At 33.4% G+C, this 21,262-nt stretch overlaps 1 protein-coding gene across 8 annotated transcripts in view; it reads left to right on the plus strand.

Moving 5' to 3' along the window:
• ROCK2 (Rho associated coiled-coil containing protein kinase 2) overlaps positions 1-20,313 on the plus strand; it is a 164,624-nt gene extending 144,311 nt beyond the window's left edge. For 2 of the 8 annotated variants that reach the window (XM_046660401.1, XM_046660405.1), the window contains 14 exons: positions 343-446; positions 607-793; positions 2,761-2,854; positions 2,953-3,047; positions 3,846-4,025; positions 4,210-4,378; positions 4,719-4,895; positions 6,569-6,639; positions 7,623-7,711; positions 8,144-8,222; positions 9,285-9,546; positions 9,632-9,845; positions 16,566-16,658; positions 17,920-20,313. In XM_046660401.1, the coding sequence (XP_046516357.1) occupies positions 343-446; positions 607-793; positions 2,761-2,854; positions 2,953-3,047; positions 3,846-4,025; positions 4,210-4,378; positions 4,719-4,895; positions 6,569-6,639; positions 7,623-7,711; positions 8,144-8,222; positions 9,285-9,546; positions 9,632-9,845; positions 16,566-16,650 (1,806 nt within the window). In that variant the 3' untranslated portion in view covers positions 16,651-16,658; positions 17,920-20,313. Of the gene's footprint in view, positions 1-342; positions 447-606; positions 794-2,760; positions 2,855-2,952; positions 3,048-3,845; positions 4,026-4,209; positions 4,379-4,718; positions 4,896-6,568; positions 6,640-7,622; positions 7,712-8,143; positions 8,223-9,284; positions 9,547-9,631; positions 9,846-11,453; positions 11,516-16,565; positions 16,659-17,919 lie in introns of all 8 variants that reach the window. The other 6 variants (XM_046660406.1, XM_046660407.1, XR_006888496.1 and 3 more) reach the window with 5 other exon arrangements.
• The last annotated feature ends 949 nt before the right edge of the window (positions 20,314-21,262 follow it).

Consider the following 21,262-nt stretch of genomic DNA (forward strand, 5'->3'; position numbering starts at 1 on the left):
CTGTTTCATTGATTTAAGCTAACAAAATTTTCTTGTCTAAATTAGTAATATTTTTTTTTGCTTCTTCATCCCACCAGTCTTTGTCATTTAATGAGAAATCTCACTATGATGTCCAGTTGAAAATCATGCTTCTAAATTATTGGCTGAACTTTTATTAGCTAATTCGTTGATTATCAGAAAATAGAAAAACTCATGAAAGTATGAATTTGCTCAAGGGCTCAACATTACTCAGTGTTATGAGCATATTTGTATGTGTTAATTTGACTTTATAGATTTTGAACGTAGAAATAATATTCCTAATGATGATGATGATAGAGGTTTCTGTTATATTTTGCTATTTAGACCCTCTATAAAACACAGGTTAGGGAACTTAAAGAAGAATGTGAAGAAAAGACCAAACTTTGTAAAGAATTACAGCAGAAGAAGCAGGAATTACAGGATGAAAGGTAAGGGCAAGATCTTTGTCTCTTGTTTATAGCCATGTACCCTGCTTCTAGAACAGTGCCTGCTATACTCCAAATAAAAATGTGTTGATGAAGTGCGTTAGACAAAAACTGACTTAATAGTGAAAATTAAACATTAAAATGATATATCTCTAAAATGTAGGGACTCCTTGGCTGCTCAACTGGAGATCACCTTGACCAAAGCAGATTCTGAGCAGCTGGCTCGTTCAATTGCTGAAGAACAATATTCTGATTTGGAAAAAGAGAAAATCATGAAAGAGCTGGAGATCAAAGAGATGATGGCTAGACACAAACAGGAACTCACTGAAAAAGATGCTACAATTGCATCTGTAAGTAAATTCTTGGTTCTTTTTTTGAGTATAATTAAATTACTATATCATAAATCTTTCTTTGAAGTACTAGGAAAGTAACAGAGATCTAAATGAAAAATTGTGTGTGCTGGCTACAAGATTTGTGATCCAGTTAACCATTAGCTTCTTAGTGTTGTCTGGTAGAGAGAGTCTCAAAAAAGCTTCTTCTAAGTCGCCTCACCTATTGGTAAATTCAAAGTTAAAAACTAAAGTAAAAGGGGAATATTAAAAGTAGAAAACAGCTTAAGGCAAATTTTTCTTGTTAAACAAAGTTTAGTTCAAAAGAATCTTGAAACTACCGTGAAGATAGTCATATGCAAGTTGAAAAAAAAATTGCAATAAAATTTCAAAGTTAAGTAAAATAACAGGTGGTTGAGTTTGCCTTTATCAGTTATCCAGATCTATTAAAATACTACGCTGATTAACAAGTGTGGTATCAGAACAGGGAATGGGGATATTTAATCCTGTTCAGTGGAAATGAGTGGGGAGGCTGGAAATAGATTCATGTACATTCAGGAACTTGGTTTATGATGGAAGTGGCAGTACACAAATAAGTAGCAAAGGATACAGATTTAATAAATGGTTTTGGAATAACTATATTTTTATATGGAAAGGAATAAAATTTGATCCTTATCCTTTACCACATACGCAAGTAAATTCTAGCTATCTTAAGGACCTAAATGTGAAAAGATAAAAAATTTAAACTATTAGAACAGTATCCAAAATTTACGTATAACAGAAGACAACAAATAAATGACAAGAAGAAGATATTTGTAATGTATTTATTAAACAAGGGATTAGTATCAAGAATGTATGTGGAACTCCTACAGTTCAATAAGAAAAAGTTAAACAATTGAGAAGAAAAATTGGCCAAAAGTGAAAACCTAAAAGTATAAGCAGATGCTTAACCTCACTAGTCTTTAGGAAAAGGCTAGATAAAATAACTTTGAAATACCATTTTATACCCATCACATTGGCAAAAATTCAGTATCTGACTAATTGCAAGTGTTTGAAGGACGTCTGGAAAATGACTCATTTACTCCTGTGGGGACTGTAAATTTAGTATGGCATAGTATAGTAAATAGTATGGTAATTTCCAGTAAATTTTAAATATTCATATAATCCAAATAAAGTCTATATTAAGATAAATATGCTAGAGAAATAAAGCCTCAATACTCATAGCATCATAAATGTTTGTAATAGCAAAAATTCAAATGTATTATTAGTAGATGAGTAAATGGATAAATGAAATGTGGGAGAAGATGGAACTACTATATCAGTTAAAATGAGTTAAGTCTTCATATATATCAACACTTTAATTCTTAATGTAGTGTCAAGTGAAAGCAATTACAGAAAGATAAATACAGTATGCTCTTTATGGACAATTTACCATCACATAAAACCACACTATGTATTGTTTCATGTGTATGTAATAAAAGTATACAGTCATGATGGAACGTGTGAACACATAATTCACAATAAAATTTCCTTCAAGAAGGAAGAATAGGAATAGGATTTGGAGAGAATACAAAAGGATGTCAACTTCTTTAGTAAAATTTTGTTTTCTGTTTTAAAATTTGTATTTCTGAAAGAAATACTGCAGTTTTAAAATTTGTTTATTCTCTATGATGAAATGCAGGGCTTTGTTGTAATATTTGCCTTTTTTAGTTTATTGTATGTTTTTCTCATTAAAAAATACTGCTAAGGATTTTTGAGAAAAGGGCAGTTTTTTGGCTTCCTGGGGTGCGTATGAAGTCCATTATGGTTAGCAAAATTTTCATCAAGGCTGAAGTTTGGTAAGATTGTAACACAAAGGCAAGAAGTATAGAGATAGACATACTTAGAAAAACATGAGCTTTAGCGATGTTCTAGGATATTTTCATTTTGTTGTATAACTTAAATTTTGTTCATTGGGATATGATTTTTTTTCCATTTTTGTTTCTTAGCTTGAAGAAACTAATAGGACACTAACTAGTGATGTTGCCAATCTTGCAAATGAGAAAGAAGAATTAAATAACAAATTGAAAGATGCCCAAGAGCGTAAGTATTAACAAAGAATAAGGTTTATTTTAATTATACCTAATGTCTGTCAGTTGCTGTAGTTATCAATAAAATGTTTACATTTTTCCATGTTTCAGAACTATCAAGGTTGAAAGATGAAGAGATAAGTGCAGCAGCTATTAAAGCACAATTTGAGAAGCAGCTGTTAACAGAGAGAACACTCAAAACTCAAGTATGTATAATAAACTCTAAATACGATTTTGAATTTTTTTTAGGTTCTCTCTTTTACATTTTACTTCTAGCATTATAGATTGGCAGGGGCAGTCATTGAATGTGTTAGTATTTGTGAACAGTCACAAGTGTCTGATTTTTGCCAGGTTGGGAGAAGCTAGATTTGATTAATATTGTCCAATTCAATGCTTATGAAAGTTTTTCTTAATTTTTCCATATGAAATCACATTCCTTCCTAACTTTTCATTGTAATCTGATCAGTTTTTCTGCTTTTAAGAATCTGCAGAGAATGCCCATTTGCTGACAGCCTAAAAAAGGGTAACTTAATCTGAAAAGGCACTCACGATTATTGACCATCCTTCTGCCAGCTCTCATGGGTTGTATATACAGCATGAATACTTGTGGGTCCCAGATGCTCTGTTCTGTGGTTGGGCATGTATTTTATTAATCTGATGCCAATACAAAATTCTCTTCCTCCAGGATAAAAGATCTGCCTAGTACAATTTTCTTTTGGAACTAAAAACTCAAAGTGGTAGAAAGTAACATCAGATCAAACCTATAAACATTTTAAATTAGTTCTCTGAAAACATGAGAGTGAAAAACTAATAGAGTATAGGTTGGAAAAGGATAATGAGTGATGAAGGAGGTTCTATTACTTAATCTAGAAAGTGTTTCTTTCTTGCCCTGTGTATAGAGAAGGAGATTATTACTGGTTGTATAACTTGCGATTGGTGAATACCGAAAAACCATCAACGTAATTTATTTTATTTACTAACACACTTATTTTTATGTTTTTAAGGCTGTGAATAAGTTGGCTGAGATCATGAATCGAAAAGAACCTGTCAAGCGTGGTAGTGACACAGATGTGCGGAGAAAAGAGAAGGAGAATAGAAAACTTCATATGGAACTTAAATCTGAACGTGAAAAATTGACCCAGCAGATGATCAAGTATCAGAAAGAACTGAATGAGATGCAGGCTGTAAGAATGCTTTTTGGACTCTAGATTGAAGACTTCTTTTTAAGTAGTAGAATTGTTTTCATCTCTGTATATATTTTATTGGTTATAGAACATTTTTATTACTTAGTAATTATTACTGAATGAAGAAGCAAAATTGTGAGATATGTGACACTCAGTTAATTTAATGTAATTTAATTTCTTGTAGCAAATAGCTGAAGAGAGCCAGATTCGAATTGAACTACAGATGACACTGGACAGTAAAGACAGTGACATTGAGCAGCTGCGGTCACAGCTCCAGGCCTTGCATATTGGTCTGGATAGTTCCAGTATAGGCAGTGGACCAGGGGATGCTGAGGCAGATGATGGGTTTCCAGGTACAGATTTGTTTTCAGCCCTTAAGTTTATTTTTATTAAAAGCCTTTTGTTTTAAATAGAAGTCAGTTGGTTGTTCTAAGTCTTACGGCTGACTTTGCTCTTGAGGAAAAACGTTTTGTCATTTCTTTAAGGGAAAACCTACTCCTTAGAGTGGGGATTCAATGAGAGTTTAAACTTATTTATTGATTTTTAACAAAATTTTTCATTAAAAAATGCAAAAGAAAATTTCACATTTAGTTATTTAAATTTGCTCTTTATTACAGGTAGCTCTCTTTTTAAGCTTTCATTTTATTTTCTCTTCTTTCTGCATTCTTACTTCCTTTTATGTTGGGTGTTTAGTTCATATCACTCAATCACACACTATGGAATCCATGTCATTCACCTACCAGCGTTCCTCTACTTCTCTCAATATTGCCACTAAGCCTTCCAGTTCTCATATGCTCCTTGACTCTGATTCTGACTCAGAAGAAGAATCTTTGCCCTACTTACCTATTTCATCGGAACCTAATGGTACAGGTGATATCCTAAAAATCTTTCACCTTTGGAGTTTTCTCACTACCCTTAATTTCAGTCCTTTTGAAAATTCTTGTAACGTTAACTAATATTCACTAACACTAACAAGTTGCTCTAGTGTCAGTTAAAGAAACTGCTGCATGAACAAAGAATTTGTTTTTAAGGTATTTTCACACGGCATTGCTGTTATCACAATTGATAGATTTATTTTGTCAACTTACAAGAAATGGGGCAGTACTTTACATCGTTTAAGAGGATATAATTTCACTGCCTGTTTCATCCATTTTTAACCAAGAAGAAATTCTTCCTGAAGTTCTGTATCACAAGTGACAGTAGAAAAAAAGCACATGGACTGTTTCAGAGGATGTATTTGGGTGTTAATTGCGTGCTTACCTAGTCAACATTGTGCTAGGCAGCCTTAAAAGAGAACAGAAGACGATTTGACCTGAACCTTGACCTGAAAGGATTTATAGCTTAAATGAGGAAACCAGATGGAAACATATAAAATTGTTATATTTAACACAAAGTTAGTATAAGTGCAAAAAATGTTTAATGTAAATGACAAGAAATTAGCGTATGAGCAGTTGAATGTAAGGTAAAATTTAGTCTCATTAATTGAATTCAAAGTAAAATACCTATAGTTATTCACATTGTTGTCACATTTCCTAGGTATATATCAGTATGTAATATAAATCATAAGTGATTGTACTGAAGTTGTTTTAGATCTTAGCAATACAATTATTTAAGTCTTACCCATATCGTTAGAGGTCATCTGATTTAATCTCTTAAATTGGTATAGGACGATGTCCAGGCGGTTGAGTATATAGACTATTTTCATCACAGCATTTCTGTTCATAAAATCTGAAAGGTTGTTGATGTGAGAGAGAGTCTAGACGCTGGGGTCAGAGATGTGTCCCTGTGTGACCTTTCTGTGAGGTTCTAAAGGTTAAAGAACATTTATGTAAAGCATATAGCACAGTTCAGACACATAGTAGATGTTAAATAAGTGGATAGCTACTTTTATTATTAGAATAACCTCCAAAGATGCTTATTATCTCAATTATGTCATTAAAGGATACTGATCAAATGCTATTAGGACAAATTCAGACAATTTCCTTTGTTGAACTGGAATTTTATTTATATCGATACTTTGGAATTTAGAAATCTTTTGGTTTATTGTTACTCATTAACCAAATTTGATCTGTAATTCACACAATTTCATTTTATTATGGTCATTCTAAATGTCCGTTTTCTCTGAACACATAATTACTCACTTAAAATGTTTTCCCTTTGAAGAAGATGTGCACTATATCTATAGTTAGGCCTTCTTCCAAAGGAAAAATAAAGGATTCTAATACAGGTGTACTGGTGAAAATCTTTTGTTTGCAACTTTTCTGCTGAACTTTGCAAATGCATGAATTTAATCAACCGGCGTTTGACTTTATAAACTATGGAATGTATATTTCCAATGTGATATAACCGGGATTTTGTTTTGCATTGCATAACTTGCTTATACTGATCCTGTGTTATTATTAGATCCTAGATAATGTATAATGATGAATTCTGAAGGGCATATTTAATGTTTTATAATTTTATAAAATTAATATTTTATTAAATTCCTTATTTTTTTAGGAGAGTTCTTATATTTATCCTCATATCTTGTGCTTGTTTTATAGAATCAAGACTAGAAGGATGGCTTTCGTTGCCAGTGCGAAACAACACTAAGAAATTTGGATGGGTTAAAAAGGTATTTGGTACCTTTGAATATGGTTCTTTTGTTTTGCTTTTGGTTTAGCTACAGCCATTTCACTTTTGTAGTTGTATGATGTATATAATTAGAACTTTTATATACATAAAACTTGTTGCAGTTTCTGATTTGGAATGATGAGATTTTATGTATCTTTGTAAAAAAAATTTTTCATCATTAACATGTTGTTAATAATAAAATAGATTTTGGTGTTGGGAAACTAGAAGCCTATTGACCTTAAGGCTTTTGTTGTTTCAGTGGGAAAACCACTCTGGATATGACAGAAAGACCCATTTATTTCTTTTCCTCTGTTACTGATTTAATGTTATGTTCATTTTTCATAAGTGTCTTAGTACAATCAGGCTGCTATTAACAAAATATCACGGACTGGGTAGCTTATAAACAACCAAATTTATTTCTCACACTTCTGGAGGCTGGAAATCCAAGATCAAGGTGCCAGCATGGTTGGGTTCTGGTGAAGGCCCTCTTCTGGGTTGCACACTTCTTTTTGTGTCCTCACATGTGGAAGGGGCTAGGGATCTCTCTGGAACCCCTTTTATAAGAGCACGAATCCCATTCATGAGGGCTCTGCTGTCGTGACTAATCACCTTCCAAAGGCCCCACCTCCTAATATCATCCCATTAGGTGTTAGGATTTAACACATGAATTTTAGGGAAATATAGACATTCAAACCATAGCAATAAGGTTACCTATGCTATCGGAAGTATCTAGCTTGAAGCTAAATCAGTCCAAAAAATATTTGAATTCATTTCCTCCCCAATTTGCTTATTTAAAATATATACAAACAAAATTTATTGTTATTTTAAGGAAGACTTTTCTAAGAGTATATTAAGAACTTTTTAGTTATTTAACTGAGGTATTTTGTATGATTTTTATTGCTAATGTAGAATTTGTTTTCAAGAAAATAAATAAGATATATATTAACTTTAATCATTGTTTAATTCCTTCTCTTTTTTTAACAGTATGTGATTGTAAGCAGTAAGAAGATTCTTTTCTATGACAGTGAACAAGATAAAGAACAATCTAATCCTTACATGGTTTTAGATATAGAGTAAGTTTTTCTTAAAATATTTACAAACTTCATCTTTTGAAGTATAAGAGAATAACATGACCTTTTTTGTTGTTAGTGCAATGTATTAGTCATGTAGTGTATGTATATACTCACACAGTAGAGCTCCTAATTTACTATTGTTACATTTTCTTATATTTGCTTCATACAGATGAAAGTCTGGGATATAGAGTTAGCTAAAACATCTTTATTTCATAGTTTTTTATTATGTTGTTTTCTGAAACTAATGGAAAATTTCTGGCTTGCTGGAAATTTCTCAAAATCTCGAGGAGTGGTTGAATTAGAGCAAGATGTTCTCTGACCTTCTAATGTGGGTCAAAGTAGTCAATTTTAACTTAGGACATAAGTATAGTATAACTAATGTGATTTGACTTTTTGGTAATATTTTATTCCTTTACTAAAAATCTTTTATAGCAAGTTATTTCATGTCCGACCAGTTACGCAGACAGATGTATATAGAGCAGATGCTAAAGAAATTCCAAGGATATTCCAGGTAAACATAGTTTTATTTTGTTTTCTATTGATTGGTTTTGTTTTGTTTTTTCACCTATAGAGGTTCTCAGTATTGACATGACATATCAAATTCTTTATTCTTGGGCCTTTTTCTAGATTACGTTTCAATTTTAGTCCCAATCTAAAGTGATTTCTTCTTTTTGACTTTGATGTTTATTCTGTTTGGATACATCTTCATTTCTCTCTCCATTTTACTTGTTCAGTCTGTAGTGTGTTTATATCATGTTTCTGGCCTTTGCTATCCTTTTGTGCAGGGTTGATTATGACATTTTTTAAGCATGAACTTTCTCCTTCTGTTTTTGGTTGTATGCTCATCTCTCTACCAAGTTAAATAAGTTTCTTGTGAAGTTAAGTTTTGTACCCAGTAGCCTTTTTATTTACAATTTAAAGTAAAGTCAAATTCTTTGCTTTACTACTTCCATTTTAAAATTAGTCAAACCAACAATTAGTTATTGAGTTCCTTCTATGTAAAAGGTGTTATGCTTGGTGTACTGTGGGGGAGTTGACTGCTTATTTTCTGGGTGCTGATATTTATTTGGATACATCCTTTCCTCTTTTCCTTTCTTCCTCAGCTCTCCAAATAACAAATCTTTTCAATTTAAGCTCTGTTTGCAGTTATCACCCAGTTGTCTGTTTTTTCAGAATTATAAATCAATAATTTGTATAATCACTACATCTCTCCAGGTGATTGTTTTGAACACCCCCTCCTAGAAAAATTTTCTAACACCCGTCGAGTGCAGATTTACCTCTTGCTGGCCTATTCTGATAAATTTGCTAAAACATAGTAAGATATCCTGAAGAAAATAAGGAGGTCCCATTTGAACAGGATTGATTCTTTTGAAATGTGAACCAAAGTGATGGTCTAATGACTTTTCTCATAGAAGTCCTTGATGAGACAGACCTAATGTTTGAAAGTCAAATGCATTTTTTTCTCATTGAATAATTTAGGCTAATTTTATTTTATTTACACTATAAGAATCATTACTGCATAAAAATTAACTTAGGTTTGGAAATCATTTGTTGTTCTTTTTGGTATTTATAGATTCTGTATGCTAATGAAGGAGAAAGTAAGAAGGAACAAGAATTTCCAGTGGAGCCAGTGGGAGAAAAATCAAATTATATTTGCCACAAGGGACATGAATTTATTCCTACGCTCTATCATTTCCCAACCAACTGTGAAGCTTGTATGAAGCCATTGTGGCATATGTTTAAACCTCCTCCTGCTTTAGAGTGCCGTCGCTGCCATATTAAATGTCATAAAGATCACATGGACAAAAAGGAGGAGATTATAGCACCTTGCAAAGGTAAATAGTAAATTACTTGCTCCATCAATATTATTTATGTTCAGATCATTTTAAATGCATTAATCTTTTTCAAATTTTTTTATAGTTTATTATGACATTTCAACGGCAAAGAATCTATTGTTATTAGCAAATTCTACAGAAGAGCAGCAAAAGTGGGTTAGTCGGTTGGTGAAAAAGATACCTAAAAAGCCTCCAGCTCCGGACCCTTTTGCACGGTCATCTCCTAGAACCTCAATGAAGATTCAACAAAACCAGTCTATTAGGCGGCCGAGTCGACAGCTTGCCCCAAACAAACCAAGGTAATAAATAAAAATGTAGTAAAGCTTAAAATGTTTTAAAAAATATTGTACTATTTATATTCAAACTCCAAATTTTCCTTTGCTTGGTATTTTAATGAACCATGGAATACCAAATGTTTGAAACTATTTTAGTGTGCATGTCTCATTCATTGATTTGGATTAGTGTAATAGAAATTTACTTACTAAACCACACACATATATTAAATTCAACCAAAAATATATAAGGGCTCATTTTTCTCATGTTTATGTATATAATCATAATATTTTAGGATTTATAAGCATATTGACTAATTCAGTGATTTAGTAGACAGGATGCACACTCAGACCTTTAAGTGGCAGGTGAACACATTGTGTTTAATATCACAAACCTCTTAAACCTCTTTTATGTTACATGACTTGGGAGGCAGGACAGAAATCTTCTTAAGTCTTAATTCAAATCTATAAGTTTAAAATAATAACTTGTATCTGATTTAAAGAGCAATATAGATCAGCTTTAAACATTTCAAATATTAATTAATGGGTAAAGTGGGTATTCCTTGTCCTTGAGATGGAATAGGGAATATGGAGTAAGTTCAGAGATGATCATTAATGCACAAGAACGTCATTCTGATGGAGCCATTTTCATATGGCTACATTATAGTACTTTAATTCGTGATTCAGAATAACCGTTACTTGGCTTACTAGCCACTACAGCGTTTATAAATATTGCTATTCATTGAAATGAACATGATTTCATTAGCTAAAGGATAAAGTATATTTAGATCAAGTATCTAATTTCAGATGTCCTTTTTGTTCCCTAACACAAGAGTTCAGTATATGAATAATGACATGCATTGGCTGTATTCTCCGAAGTCTTTTCATTCTAACCACAAACATATGAAACTTTTCTTGAAACTAATATCTCAAGGAAATAATTTAGAATGATAAAGGTAGAATTGGCATTTCAGCAGTTGAAAATGTTGAATTTTAGTGTGAGGTATGATAAAACTAAATATTATAAAATTAGTGATTATGTGATAGTATTAGAGCTGAAGAAACTCAAATAATTCAGAGACACTGAAGGTCATTCCATGTGCCATGTGGAAAACATCTAAAAATTAAGTTTCTGTTATTAATATTGTAGAACTATTAATGCATAAACGCTATGCTATTTTAATACCTTAAAATGTATCGTGCTTTATAGCTCCCAGAGTGCTTCCATATGTATTCTCTTCTCTCCTTTCACTTCCTATGTATTCTCCCATTTGATCTTTAACATACTCCTGTGGAGTAGAATAGATATTATTAGCTTTCTTTTTCATTGAGACTCTAGAAGGGCAAATGGTTTGTTTAGATTCAAGACTATAACAACTTCAGTCCTTTTGATATATTTTATTCTTTTGTGCTGTTTGACAAGTTAATGGTTTCACTATATATGATAACACATACAATTAGTTTATGAAGCAGTTTTCAGACCAAGTAAGGCATGTTTTCAATTACATAACAGTTTTCATGTTCACCTACTGATAAATACTTTCTTTGTCCCCTCTCCCCCATGCCAATTCAGGATTATGGTCTATTTGACAGCACATTTACTTTTGGTTTTTGTTACTTTTTGTTTTATTTTAGTTCTGGCCCTGCCCTTCGAATCATTCTTCATTGATTTTTTTAATACATTTTGCATAGCAACAGTAAGTAATAGGGATTTCTTTCTCTCACAGCTGTGCATGTAGATAAAACTAATATTAAAACTGACTAAAATGTGTAGGGTATTTTTGTGAAAATTTTTTATCTAATATACTCTTTGAAATTTTAAACATAAAGATGGGCACATTTGAAGTATAATTTTGTATTTTATTATTCCTCTGCAACATTATTTGCATTGTTTTTAACATCTCTGCCTCTATATTAACTTTACTAACTCATAAAGTTGTATCCGTGTCTGTCTTATATGAATCACCCTACAGTTTGCATTCCATTGTGGGTGTCACATTTTAAGAGTAGCGTTTACAAATTGGAGGGTATACAGAAGAGAAGAACTGAGGTAACAGTGGGTCATTGGAACGTGTTACACGTACAGCAAGTGAAGGAACTAAGGATATTTAGTCTTCTGAAGAAATGGTTTGAAAGGATCGGAGATAATAAATAGCAATGAATATTTAAAGGACTTTTCCTTGGAAGATGTATTGAACAAGAATCAAGCAGAGAGAGGCAGATTTTTAACTCAACAAGGGAAAACTGTGAGGCAATCAGAAATTTCTAAAATTGGAAGAATTGGCTTTTTCTAGAATAGTGAGTGCTCTGTCACCACAGTTTACATGATTTAGATGACAGCTTGGCAAAACTGTTAGACCGCAGAGCTCCCCAGTCTGTCATGTGCATACAAGCTGCCGTGGATAGCATGGCTCAGGAGAGGAGTCCAACACTGGGCTCGGTGGCCTTTAGTAGTCTACTAATTGATTAACACATTCCTGTAGACAAATGGGTAGAGCTGTTACAGGATCATCCAAGAAAACCTAGAAACAGCATTTCTGGTGTATATCAGCAGTGATTTAATATCTAGCTCTTCATTTGTGTTTATTTAATATTAGTCTTAGAACTAGTCAGTCTAGCATCAGTTGAACTAATTCACATGGTGTCTTTCTTAAAACAAATGTTTGGCTTTCTTAGACGTCATCAAATATATATGTATGTATTTATATACACACTAAAACATAATGCCCATAAATATTCAGCTAATTTTTCCTTTTAACTTTTCCTCAGTGTTTGTTATTAACTGCACCATTACATTTTGTTCCTTTGGACTTTCCTTGTTCTGATTCTCCTCTTAACTCTCTCTGCAGCACTTCCCTTTTTCCTTACTGATGTGTTTGAAAGTAATAATTAAATAAGTGTTAGCTACTATTATTATATAAAATAACATTTTTGAGGGCCTATTATGTACCAGGCACTCTTTTGAGAGCTTTAACTATACTGACTTGTACGGTCTCATAACCACCCTGTGATTTAGCTGTTAATGTCTTCACTTAACAAATGAGGAGACTAAGGCACAGAAGCATTGTGTGCCCAAGATCACACAGCTAGTAAGCAGCATGGCCATGAGTTCTGATCCAGATAGTCCAGTTCAAATCCTGCCTTCTCAGCTGTAATACTCAACTGCCTCACAGTAATATGAGTAGAATTGAATTAATTGACAGTTTATAAAACATAATGTGTAGAAATACTATTCTAGAGGAATGTTTTCTTGGTAATTTTGAATTAAAATACTATGCTGAAAAAGTAGGCAATTTGTGAATAAAATGCTGACTTTTGATGAAGACAGTTTGAAGAGATGTGCAAGACACAAAATACTGTTCTCTGCTGGGACATTTCTCTTTAATTATTTTTCTTTTAAAGATCTTTTTTTAAAAAATGCAATATTTAAGTCACACAGAAAAGTATAACACAAAAATGCAACAAATGCTCATTTATCCAGTTTTAAGAAATAAAGCATTGACAGCATAGTTGAAACTTAAAGATGTGGGGAGCTATTATGTCATCCTTATCTTTCTTCTTTTCTATGTCTAAATATTAGAAAATTAACAGACTAGTTATTTGGGAAAAAATAATAAAGTTACATACAACTTGAAGTGTCAAAAATAAATCCATAGCCAAGTGGGTAAGTTCCCGTGCTCTGCTTCTGCGGCCAAGGGTTTCACCAGTTCGAATCCTGGGCGCAGACATGGCACTGCTCATCAGGCCATGCTGAGGTGGCATCCCACATGCCACAACTAGAACGACCCACAACTAAAAGATACACAACTATGTACCAGGGGGCTTTGGGGAGAAAAAGGAAAAATAAAATCTTAAAAAAAAAAAGACATTATATTGGGGCCAGCCCGGTGGCACAGTGGTTAAGTTCGCATGTTCTGCTTCTTGGTGGCCGGGGTTGGCTGGTTCGGATCCCAGGTGCAGACGTGGCACTGCTTGGCACGCCATGCTGTGGTAGGCGTCCCACATATAAAGTAGAGGAAGATGGGCACAGATGTTAGCTCAGGGCCAGGCTTCCTCAGCAAAAAAAGAGGAGGACTGGCAGTAATTAGCTCTGGGCTAATCTTCCTCAAAAATAAATAAATCAATCAATCCATAAATGAAGTAGAAGAGAATAGATAAATATGTATCTGATCTTGGATTGAAAAAGAACTTCCTAAGAATAAGAGCAAAGGAAGAAAAAGTCAGAGATTGACTGACTAAATATTAAAGTCTTGTAATTTTTAAAAACACCATATATTTGCATTATATATGAGAAAGATGGATTAGTATCTTTGTATAGAGAATTCTTATATAAATCATTAAGAGAAAGATTTCCTCTTCCCAATATAAAAATTAGGAATATACAGGTATTACCATAAATATGAAAAAGTAATCAACCTGATTATTAAAGAAAGAAATTAAAATTAAAACTATAATGTAAAACCATTTTCACCTGTCGAACTGGGAAGGATTAAGAAACAGATTGGTGAGATGTAAAGAAATGGGCACTCTCTTCTGCTGCTGTTACAACTCAAAATTAAATGTGCTCTTTCTGAAGCAGTCTTTGGCAGTAAGTTTCACAGGCCTGAAGTATATACTGATTGATCAGTTCAGTGGAGGAGATAGATAATCAAACAGATAATTATGGCACTATTTAAAAATGTTGTTTATACTAGAGGCATGAGCAGGTGTTACGGAGGAACAAAAGAAGGCATGGAGCATTCTGCCTGATGGAAGAATTCAAGAAACACCTCAAAAATGTAATCAGTAATTTCCAGGCAAAGAAATAAGGGAAAAGACAATTCTTGGGGAAAGGTTTTGTGCAGAGGTACTAAGTTGTCAGAATTACTTATGTGTTTGTAACGTTATTTTGGGTTAGAGTGGGAAGAAGGTAGTGGCAGGAAGTGGTAGAAGATGATGCTGGAGAGAAAGCTTTTGGTCCCATTGAAAAGGACTGTGTGCGCTATGCTATAGGAGTTCTGATTTTGTTCTACAAATAGAAGTCTGTAACAAGAGACTGGTGTGTTGAAACCTACTAAGATTGAACTAAAGTATCTACAGTGAAAATGAAGAGAGGAAACCAAGTTAAGGAAAGATTTCTTAAGTTGAAATGACAAGACTTAGGTGACTGACTGGAAAGTGAAGAGGGAAAGGTTTTAAGGGAAGTCTCCTGATGCCCTGCACTAATAGCACAGCTGTTAGACTTTTAAAGTTGAAGATCGTGACACAGGCACACACTTCGCACACACTTCTGGGGTTTTGGAAGGATATGAAATGCAGACTTTTCATAAAGTGTGCTAAAATTGGGGCTTGGATATTCAGGAAGGCCTACTGATCTGTTACCCCTGCAGTAGAGTTGAGACCGTAGCTAAAAGTTACTTTATCTGTAAGCCTAGAAAAATGAGTATATACCAGGCTGTGATACATGTTAAGTGAATAAATAATTATATCTAAGTTTGTGTGTTTTCTCAAATATTGTTCTGTATTTGGCACATTTTTAAATAATTTGAGTTGGTTTACTTTGTTTTTCTTTTTTTGGTGAGGAAGATTGGCCCTAAGCTAACATCTGTTGCCAATCCTCCTCTTTTTGCTTGAGGAAGATTGTCCCTGAGCTAACATCTGTGCCAGTCTTCCTCTATTTTGTATGTGGGACGCTGCTACAACATGGCCTGATGAGCAGTGTGTAGGTCCGTGCCTGGGATCCGAACCTGCAGAGCCACAAACTTAACCACTACACCATTAGGCTGGCCCCATTTACTTTTAAATTAGGGTAATCATCCATCAACATACTCTGTTAGTGATTCTCAAAGTCAACCAGCTGCATCAGAATTTATCTTGGGGTTTTTAATTTAAAAATTAAACTACTTGCCCCTCCCCCACCCCTACAGTCCAATGATATCAGAATCTCTTGGGATGTAGCCTGGGAATATGCATTTAAATAGCCTTGGGTAAATCATATACACTAAAGTTGAAGAACTACTAACAGTGATCACAGATGAGACTTTGGGGACCAGATGAGTTCCTTGGCACAAGTTTACTCATGAACATCACAGTTACAAATAATGAAACAGTTACTCCTATTTTTTAAAATATGATGGTTGCAGTAGTAGGTTATTGGATTAGATTAGAAAGAAAAGACCACATATACCCCTGCTCGAAGTCCAGTTTATTTAGCCAAGATAAGTTGTTAATGCTGCTTATATATTTGTGGTCTTTCCCTTGTCCAGTTTTTCATGGAGAACGTAACTGTTGGTGACCTATTGAGCAAGTAGGATCCTGCTGGAATTGAGAAAACTGCATTCTTAATATTATTCCTTTTTATACTAGGGCTTATGGTACTACTCTGGAAAAATCCAAACACTTTTATGCAGAGAACGTTGACAGATGTTGAGCTTTCATAGTTCTCAGATCAAACTGTGCGTCAGGATGGTTAGCTCTTATCTGGGCTTGGTGGGGAGAAGATCGTGTCTTATCCTCATACGTTATCTCTGTGTTCATTTCTCTGGTATTCTGGAAAGCATGCCTGGCCACAATGATTATATGCATTTATACGTAAAGAGAAAGAAGATTTCCTTGTGTGCTTCCATCTTAATTTTAATCGTGTTATAGATGAAGGGAAAGTTAAAATACTTAGAGCGCATTTGAAGTGTGATTTCTAGATCATAGCATATCGAACTGCCATTTCTAAAGAGTGTTAGAGTGTGTAAATTTGCAAACCTCCTATTGCAGATTGCTTGATTTGGCATTTAAAGACTGGGATTGGTCATTTGATGATATTGATGGTGATGATGATGGAGATGTTTTTGATTTCTGAAGAAATGGGTAAATCAAAAATGAAAAATGAGTTATTTTAGTACTTCCAAGTAGCGCATGTGGTTTGCAGTTGGGTTTTCCTTGTTTTTGACTAGTTTTGAAATTGTATTAAGTTGTTTTTAATAGTATATATTTGAAAAGTAGTTTTCAGAAAAGTTTCTAACTGAAATTTCCATGTTAAGTCTAAAAGTGAAATGCTATGTTCAGATTCTTTATTGGCTATATATTTTCAATACAGTTGGAATTATAATATTTTATCTTAGGAATGAAACATGTAGAAATAACAAAAGGAGCTAATTCTGGTACTTTCTGTTCATTCCAAAGAAGCCATGTTCAGAGAAGTAAAATTTACAATGTTTTCAAGTTCCTACAACTGTATCAGTTTGTGAACATAGCATGGGATTCTTTTCTCCCTCCATCCCTCTCTGCTTCCTCCTCTTTCCTTCTTTCTAACTTGTAAGAATTGAAGCTGTAAAAACTTTATAAGTCAATAAGTGCTGTGAAATAGCTATTTCTGATTTGGCTTTCTTTGTGATGCTGTGAAATGTTTGCTTTTTGAGAATTTAATGTTTCTCTTGCTGAAGAATGCTAATGATGTGAAAGTTCCTTTGCTTTTAGAAAATTTGAAATAGTTCAGTTAATAGTGGCTAAAGGACATTTAAATGAAAATGGAACCTCATGAGTTAAACCTTTGACGTGGAATGGATTTAAAAGAAATAATGTCTATCTTAACCCAACTAATAAGCATGTTGCAAAACATACACTTAAATCATGTGATATTGGGATCTGTTTATAACCAGGATTTACAGAGTATTTTTACGTATATTTACTAGAACAATGCGTTTGTTCCCATTTCATAGATTTTTAAAAATGTGGCTAAGGGTCAAACAGTCAAGTCAAACCTGGTCCGTAAGGCCACTGTTCTTTCAGCTGTATGGGGCAGCTACCAGTTAAACCCCAAGTCACACTTACATTCACATGAGTTTTCCAGTGACATATTGTCTAACCCTAATAGCCAGTGCATATTAAAACTTGTGTGTCATGTTTGTAGCCAATATGGGAAAATATGAGAAAGATTGTAATTGCATGAACCGAAAAATAAGACAGGTAATACAGTAAATATGTTTTATGCATGATTTAGGTGTTAAAAGTAGAGTAGTTGGAAGACTATATAGTTTAATGATATAAATGGAATGCCTTTTCAAAGAATTTAACAGTCTCTTAAATTATTTCATTGTATCAACTTACTTTATTTTTCCCTTCTTTCCAGCTAACTGCCTTCTATGAATGCAGTCATTATTCAAGGTGATCATATTCTTCCAGTTAAAACAAGACTGAAATATGATGGCCCAAAATTTATGAAAAAGCTGTATTTTCCTGAGAGACTGATACACACACACACACACACACACACACACACACACATATACATATATTTGTTCCCTTTATTCCTGCAATATAAATTATAAATCTTGGAGAGATTTTCTGGGCTCCTTTGGAACAGCAAGTTGAACCAACAGTGATTGGCTGATAGAGTAAGAATATCATATGCAACTCTTCCAAACTCGTTCCATAAAGCTCTCTTGGCAGTCACTCACACTACATTGCACAAAAGGATCGAGAAGAGTTAAAGAAATCATCTTTTCAGCTTCAACAGAGAGATTTCACCAGCACATTTACCAGAAAGAATCTGGGAATGGATTCCACTACAGTGATATAGACTGCGTCTTTAAGAAGTGACCATTATACTGTGTGTGCATGTGTATATATATACACACATATATACACACACACACACATATATAGTACTGTAATACTGCAAGAGGGTTTTTTTAAACTTCCCACTTTATTTTTTTACACACATTAACCAGATATCATTACTTACTGCAGTTGCAACTATGCACTTGTATAAAGCCATAACGTTGGAGTTTATCATCACTCATTTGTGTACCTGGTGGAAGCTGCATGTTTGCGTTTAAGCAATTACTGTAACAATGAGTTTGAAGTTAATTATGTCGATTTCCTAATGCTTCATAATAGGCAACTTTACCCATTTTGAATGCCTTAATTTAATTTTTTTCAAAGTCTCAACCCTGTTCTGCATTTTAAAAAAAAGAAGAGGTGTTTACCAGCTCTTAGGATGCAAATTTGCTTTGCAGAATAAAATTAGTGCGCTATTTTTACACATAATAGTTATCAATGTCAGCCTATTTTGATTGTATAACAATTTTTTTTAAGTATTGGTGATAGAAACAATAATGGATAGTATTGGAAGTAATATATCTTTTATGTGTATCTATTACTCATCCAACCCTTTTACAGACCTCAGTATTAGTGTGCGACTCAGAAGCGTTTGCTTTGCTTTGAATTTGCTGGCTAGCCTAGATGTGTTTTTATTTCTGGTAAAGACATTTGTGACTATTTTTACATTTTTTCACACTCGATTCAAAAATTATCTCAAATACAAAACTAAAGACATACTGTAGATATATTTTAAATATTTAAATGTGATCCCTTAAACACACGACTGTGTATGGCAATATTTCAGTATTGGGTTAAGAAAACTGGTGACTGGGAAGAAGTGGCCTCAAAGGCACTTACCTTGATTTTTATTTTTTAAATGCTATTATAGTTACAGTTTATGCAGGACTATTCCTGCTATATTTCCCGTTATCCCAGAAAAATGTATGTTTTATACTGCTTCAGTTATGTATCAATGATAAGCATCGAGTAAGAAAAATTATGCAGTCTTTTATCAGTCTCTGTATACATAGACAGAGTTTGGTGTGATATTGAAATACATCATTAATATTTCAATGAAGGAAGTAGACCTTTTTCATTGATTCCCTCTGGGGTCAGTGTAGAGATATTTAAAGAGTTAGGTCCCCAGTTATAGATACTCTTGTGGAAATTGAAGAGTGGCTATGGCCTACTGATGTGCTGAAAGTGACTCTTGTTCTTACGTTAGCCAATCTGCACTCTTCCATGCTGTCTGTGCTAAAACTAGATATGCATGCCATTTCCCTTGCAGATATGTTCTGCATTTCTGGTTTGGGGGCACAGCTGTTTTTTTTTTAAGATTAAAAAATGAAAAATATATAAAATTTATATAGAATAAATATTTCCATTCATTAGACTTGTTAAAAGGAGACTGAATTAATATTTTATATAAAGATTTTGTTACACTATGGGAGGTTCTATCATATTATCTGAATTGGAGAGTATATATATATATTTTTAATAAACTTTATTAAGGTGAAATAATTTGAAGTTTACATATGAGTAATTGAAATATTTGAGTAAAAATGGCAAAACTTTAAATTTTGAATGCTGTATATATTAGAGAATATGGAGAATCATGGTGTGATGCAACTATACAAGGAAAATTAATGTGAAGTTTTTTTGGGGGAAAAAAGATATTCTGAGGGGTGAAAAAAGTCTCTCCCATGGAGATTCTTCACATTATATGGTTTGACTTAAGGGTTTATAAGGTTGTTTGTTCGACTAATGGAAATTGCGCTTAATAAAAAATTCTGACCTTGGGTAAGAATTTGCTTTTTACCCTGTTGCCGGTTTCATGTACATACATGAGTGCATGTACCTCTCCAAATGTTCTCTTCCCAACCCTCATTAAATATGAAATTGACTTGGCTTAACAACCTGATTTTGTGCCAGCTTCTCTTTTTCTTGAGCTCCAAAGCTTCCAAGATAAAAATAAGACCACAAGTTGCTTATTTCCTCACACCTGATTTCTCCTAGAGCCATAAATACCTCCTGTTGAGAACTAAGAAGTAGTGAATGCTGGGATTTTCTTAGTTGGATTTTTTGACTTTTTTTTTGTAGGGATAGCGAGACAGAAGTAGAAGGAAAACTGGTGCCGGTATTACTTTTAAAACTTAATGTATAGTGAATTTTTGAAAAGTATTAAAGAACATGCTATCTAGAAGCAAGATTTAAAGAAAATATATCTGAAAGTTTAAAATGCTCTAGCTAACTAAAGAATAACTATACCGATAAATCTAAAATAAAGGTTAGTGTTTTTAAAACTAACCTATGCTAAATTTCGTGACACGAACCTGGCTCTGAAGGATCTCCTTTATACCAGCTCATCTGCAGATCCTCAAGAAGAAACACTCTAGCTTGCCAAACCACAATGTAAGAAGTTATGCTGCTGTCATTAATCTAGGATTCTGGTGGTAAAACAGAGAAACTTAGACACTATATTACTTTATTGAAACATGCTTTAAATAACATGTTTAAAATCTGATGAGAGCAAGTCACGTCTGAGTTTCTCAGTCTGTGTCGACACTGCTACTGACTTACCTCTCCTCCCCTGGAATAAGGCTTCATTTTTCCCTGTGTTGTGAAGATACCAGAGTTGATTTGTAAAGCACTTTGAAGATAAGCACTGTATGACAGTGCTGAATATTATGCTTGGGGGCCTCTCCTTGATTCCCTTCCCCATAATAATGAGTTTTGTTTGGAATTGTAATAAGTTATGAACTGCATGGTTTAGATAATCATAAATACTTGATCATCTGTCCCCTTTGAACAAAAATCATACCCCTCTGATTTTTCTTTTTTTAATTTTGTTGCATCTTTGTAGTAATGTA

This window comes from Equus quagga, chromosome 5 (assembly GCF_021613505.1).
Source record: "Equus quagga isolate Etosha38 chromosome 5, UCLA_HA_Equagga_1.0, whole genome shotgun sequence".
NCBI classification, from domain to species: domain Eukaryota; kingdom Metazoa; phylum Chordata; class Mammalia; order Perissodactyla; family Equidae; genus Equus; species Equus quagga.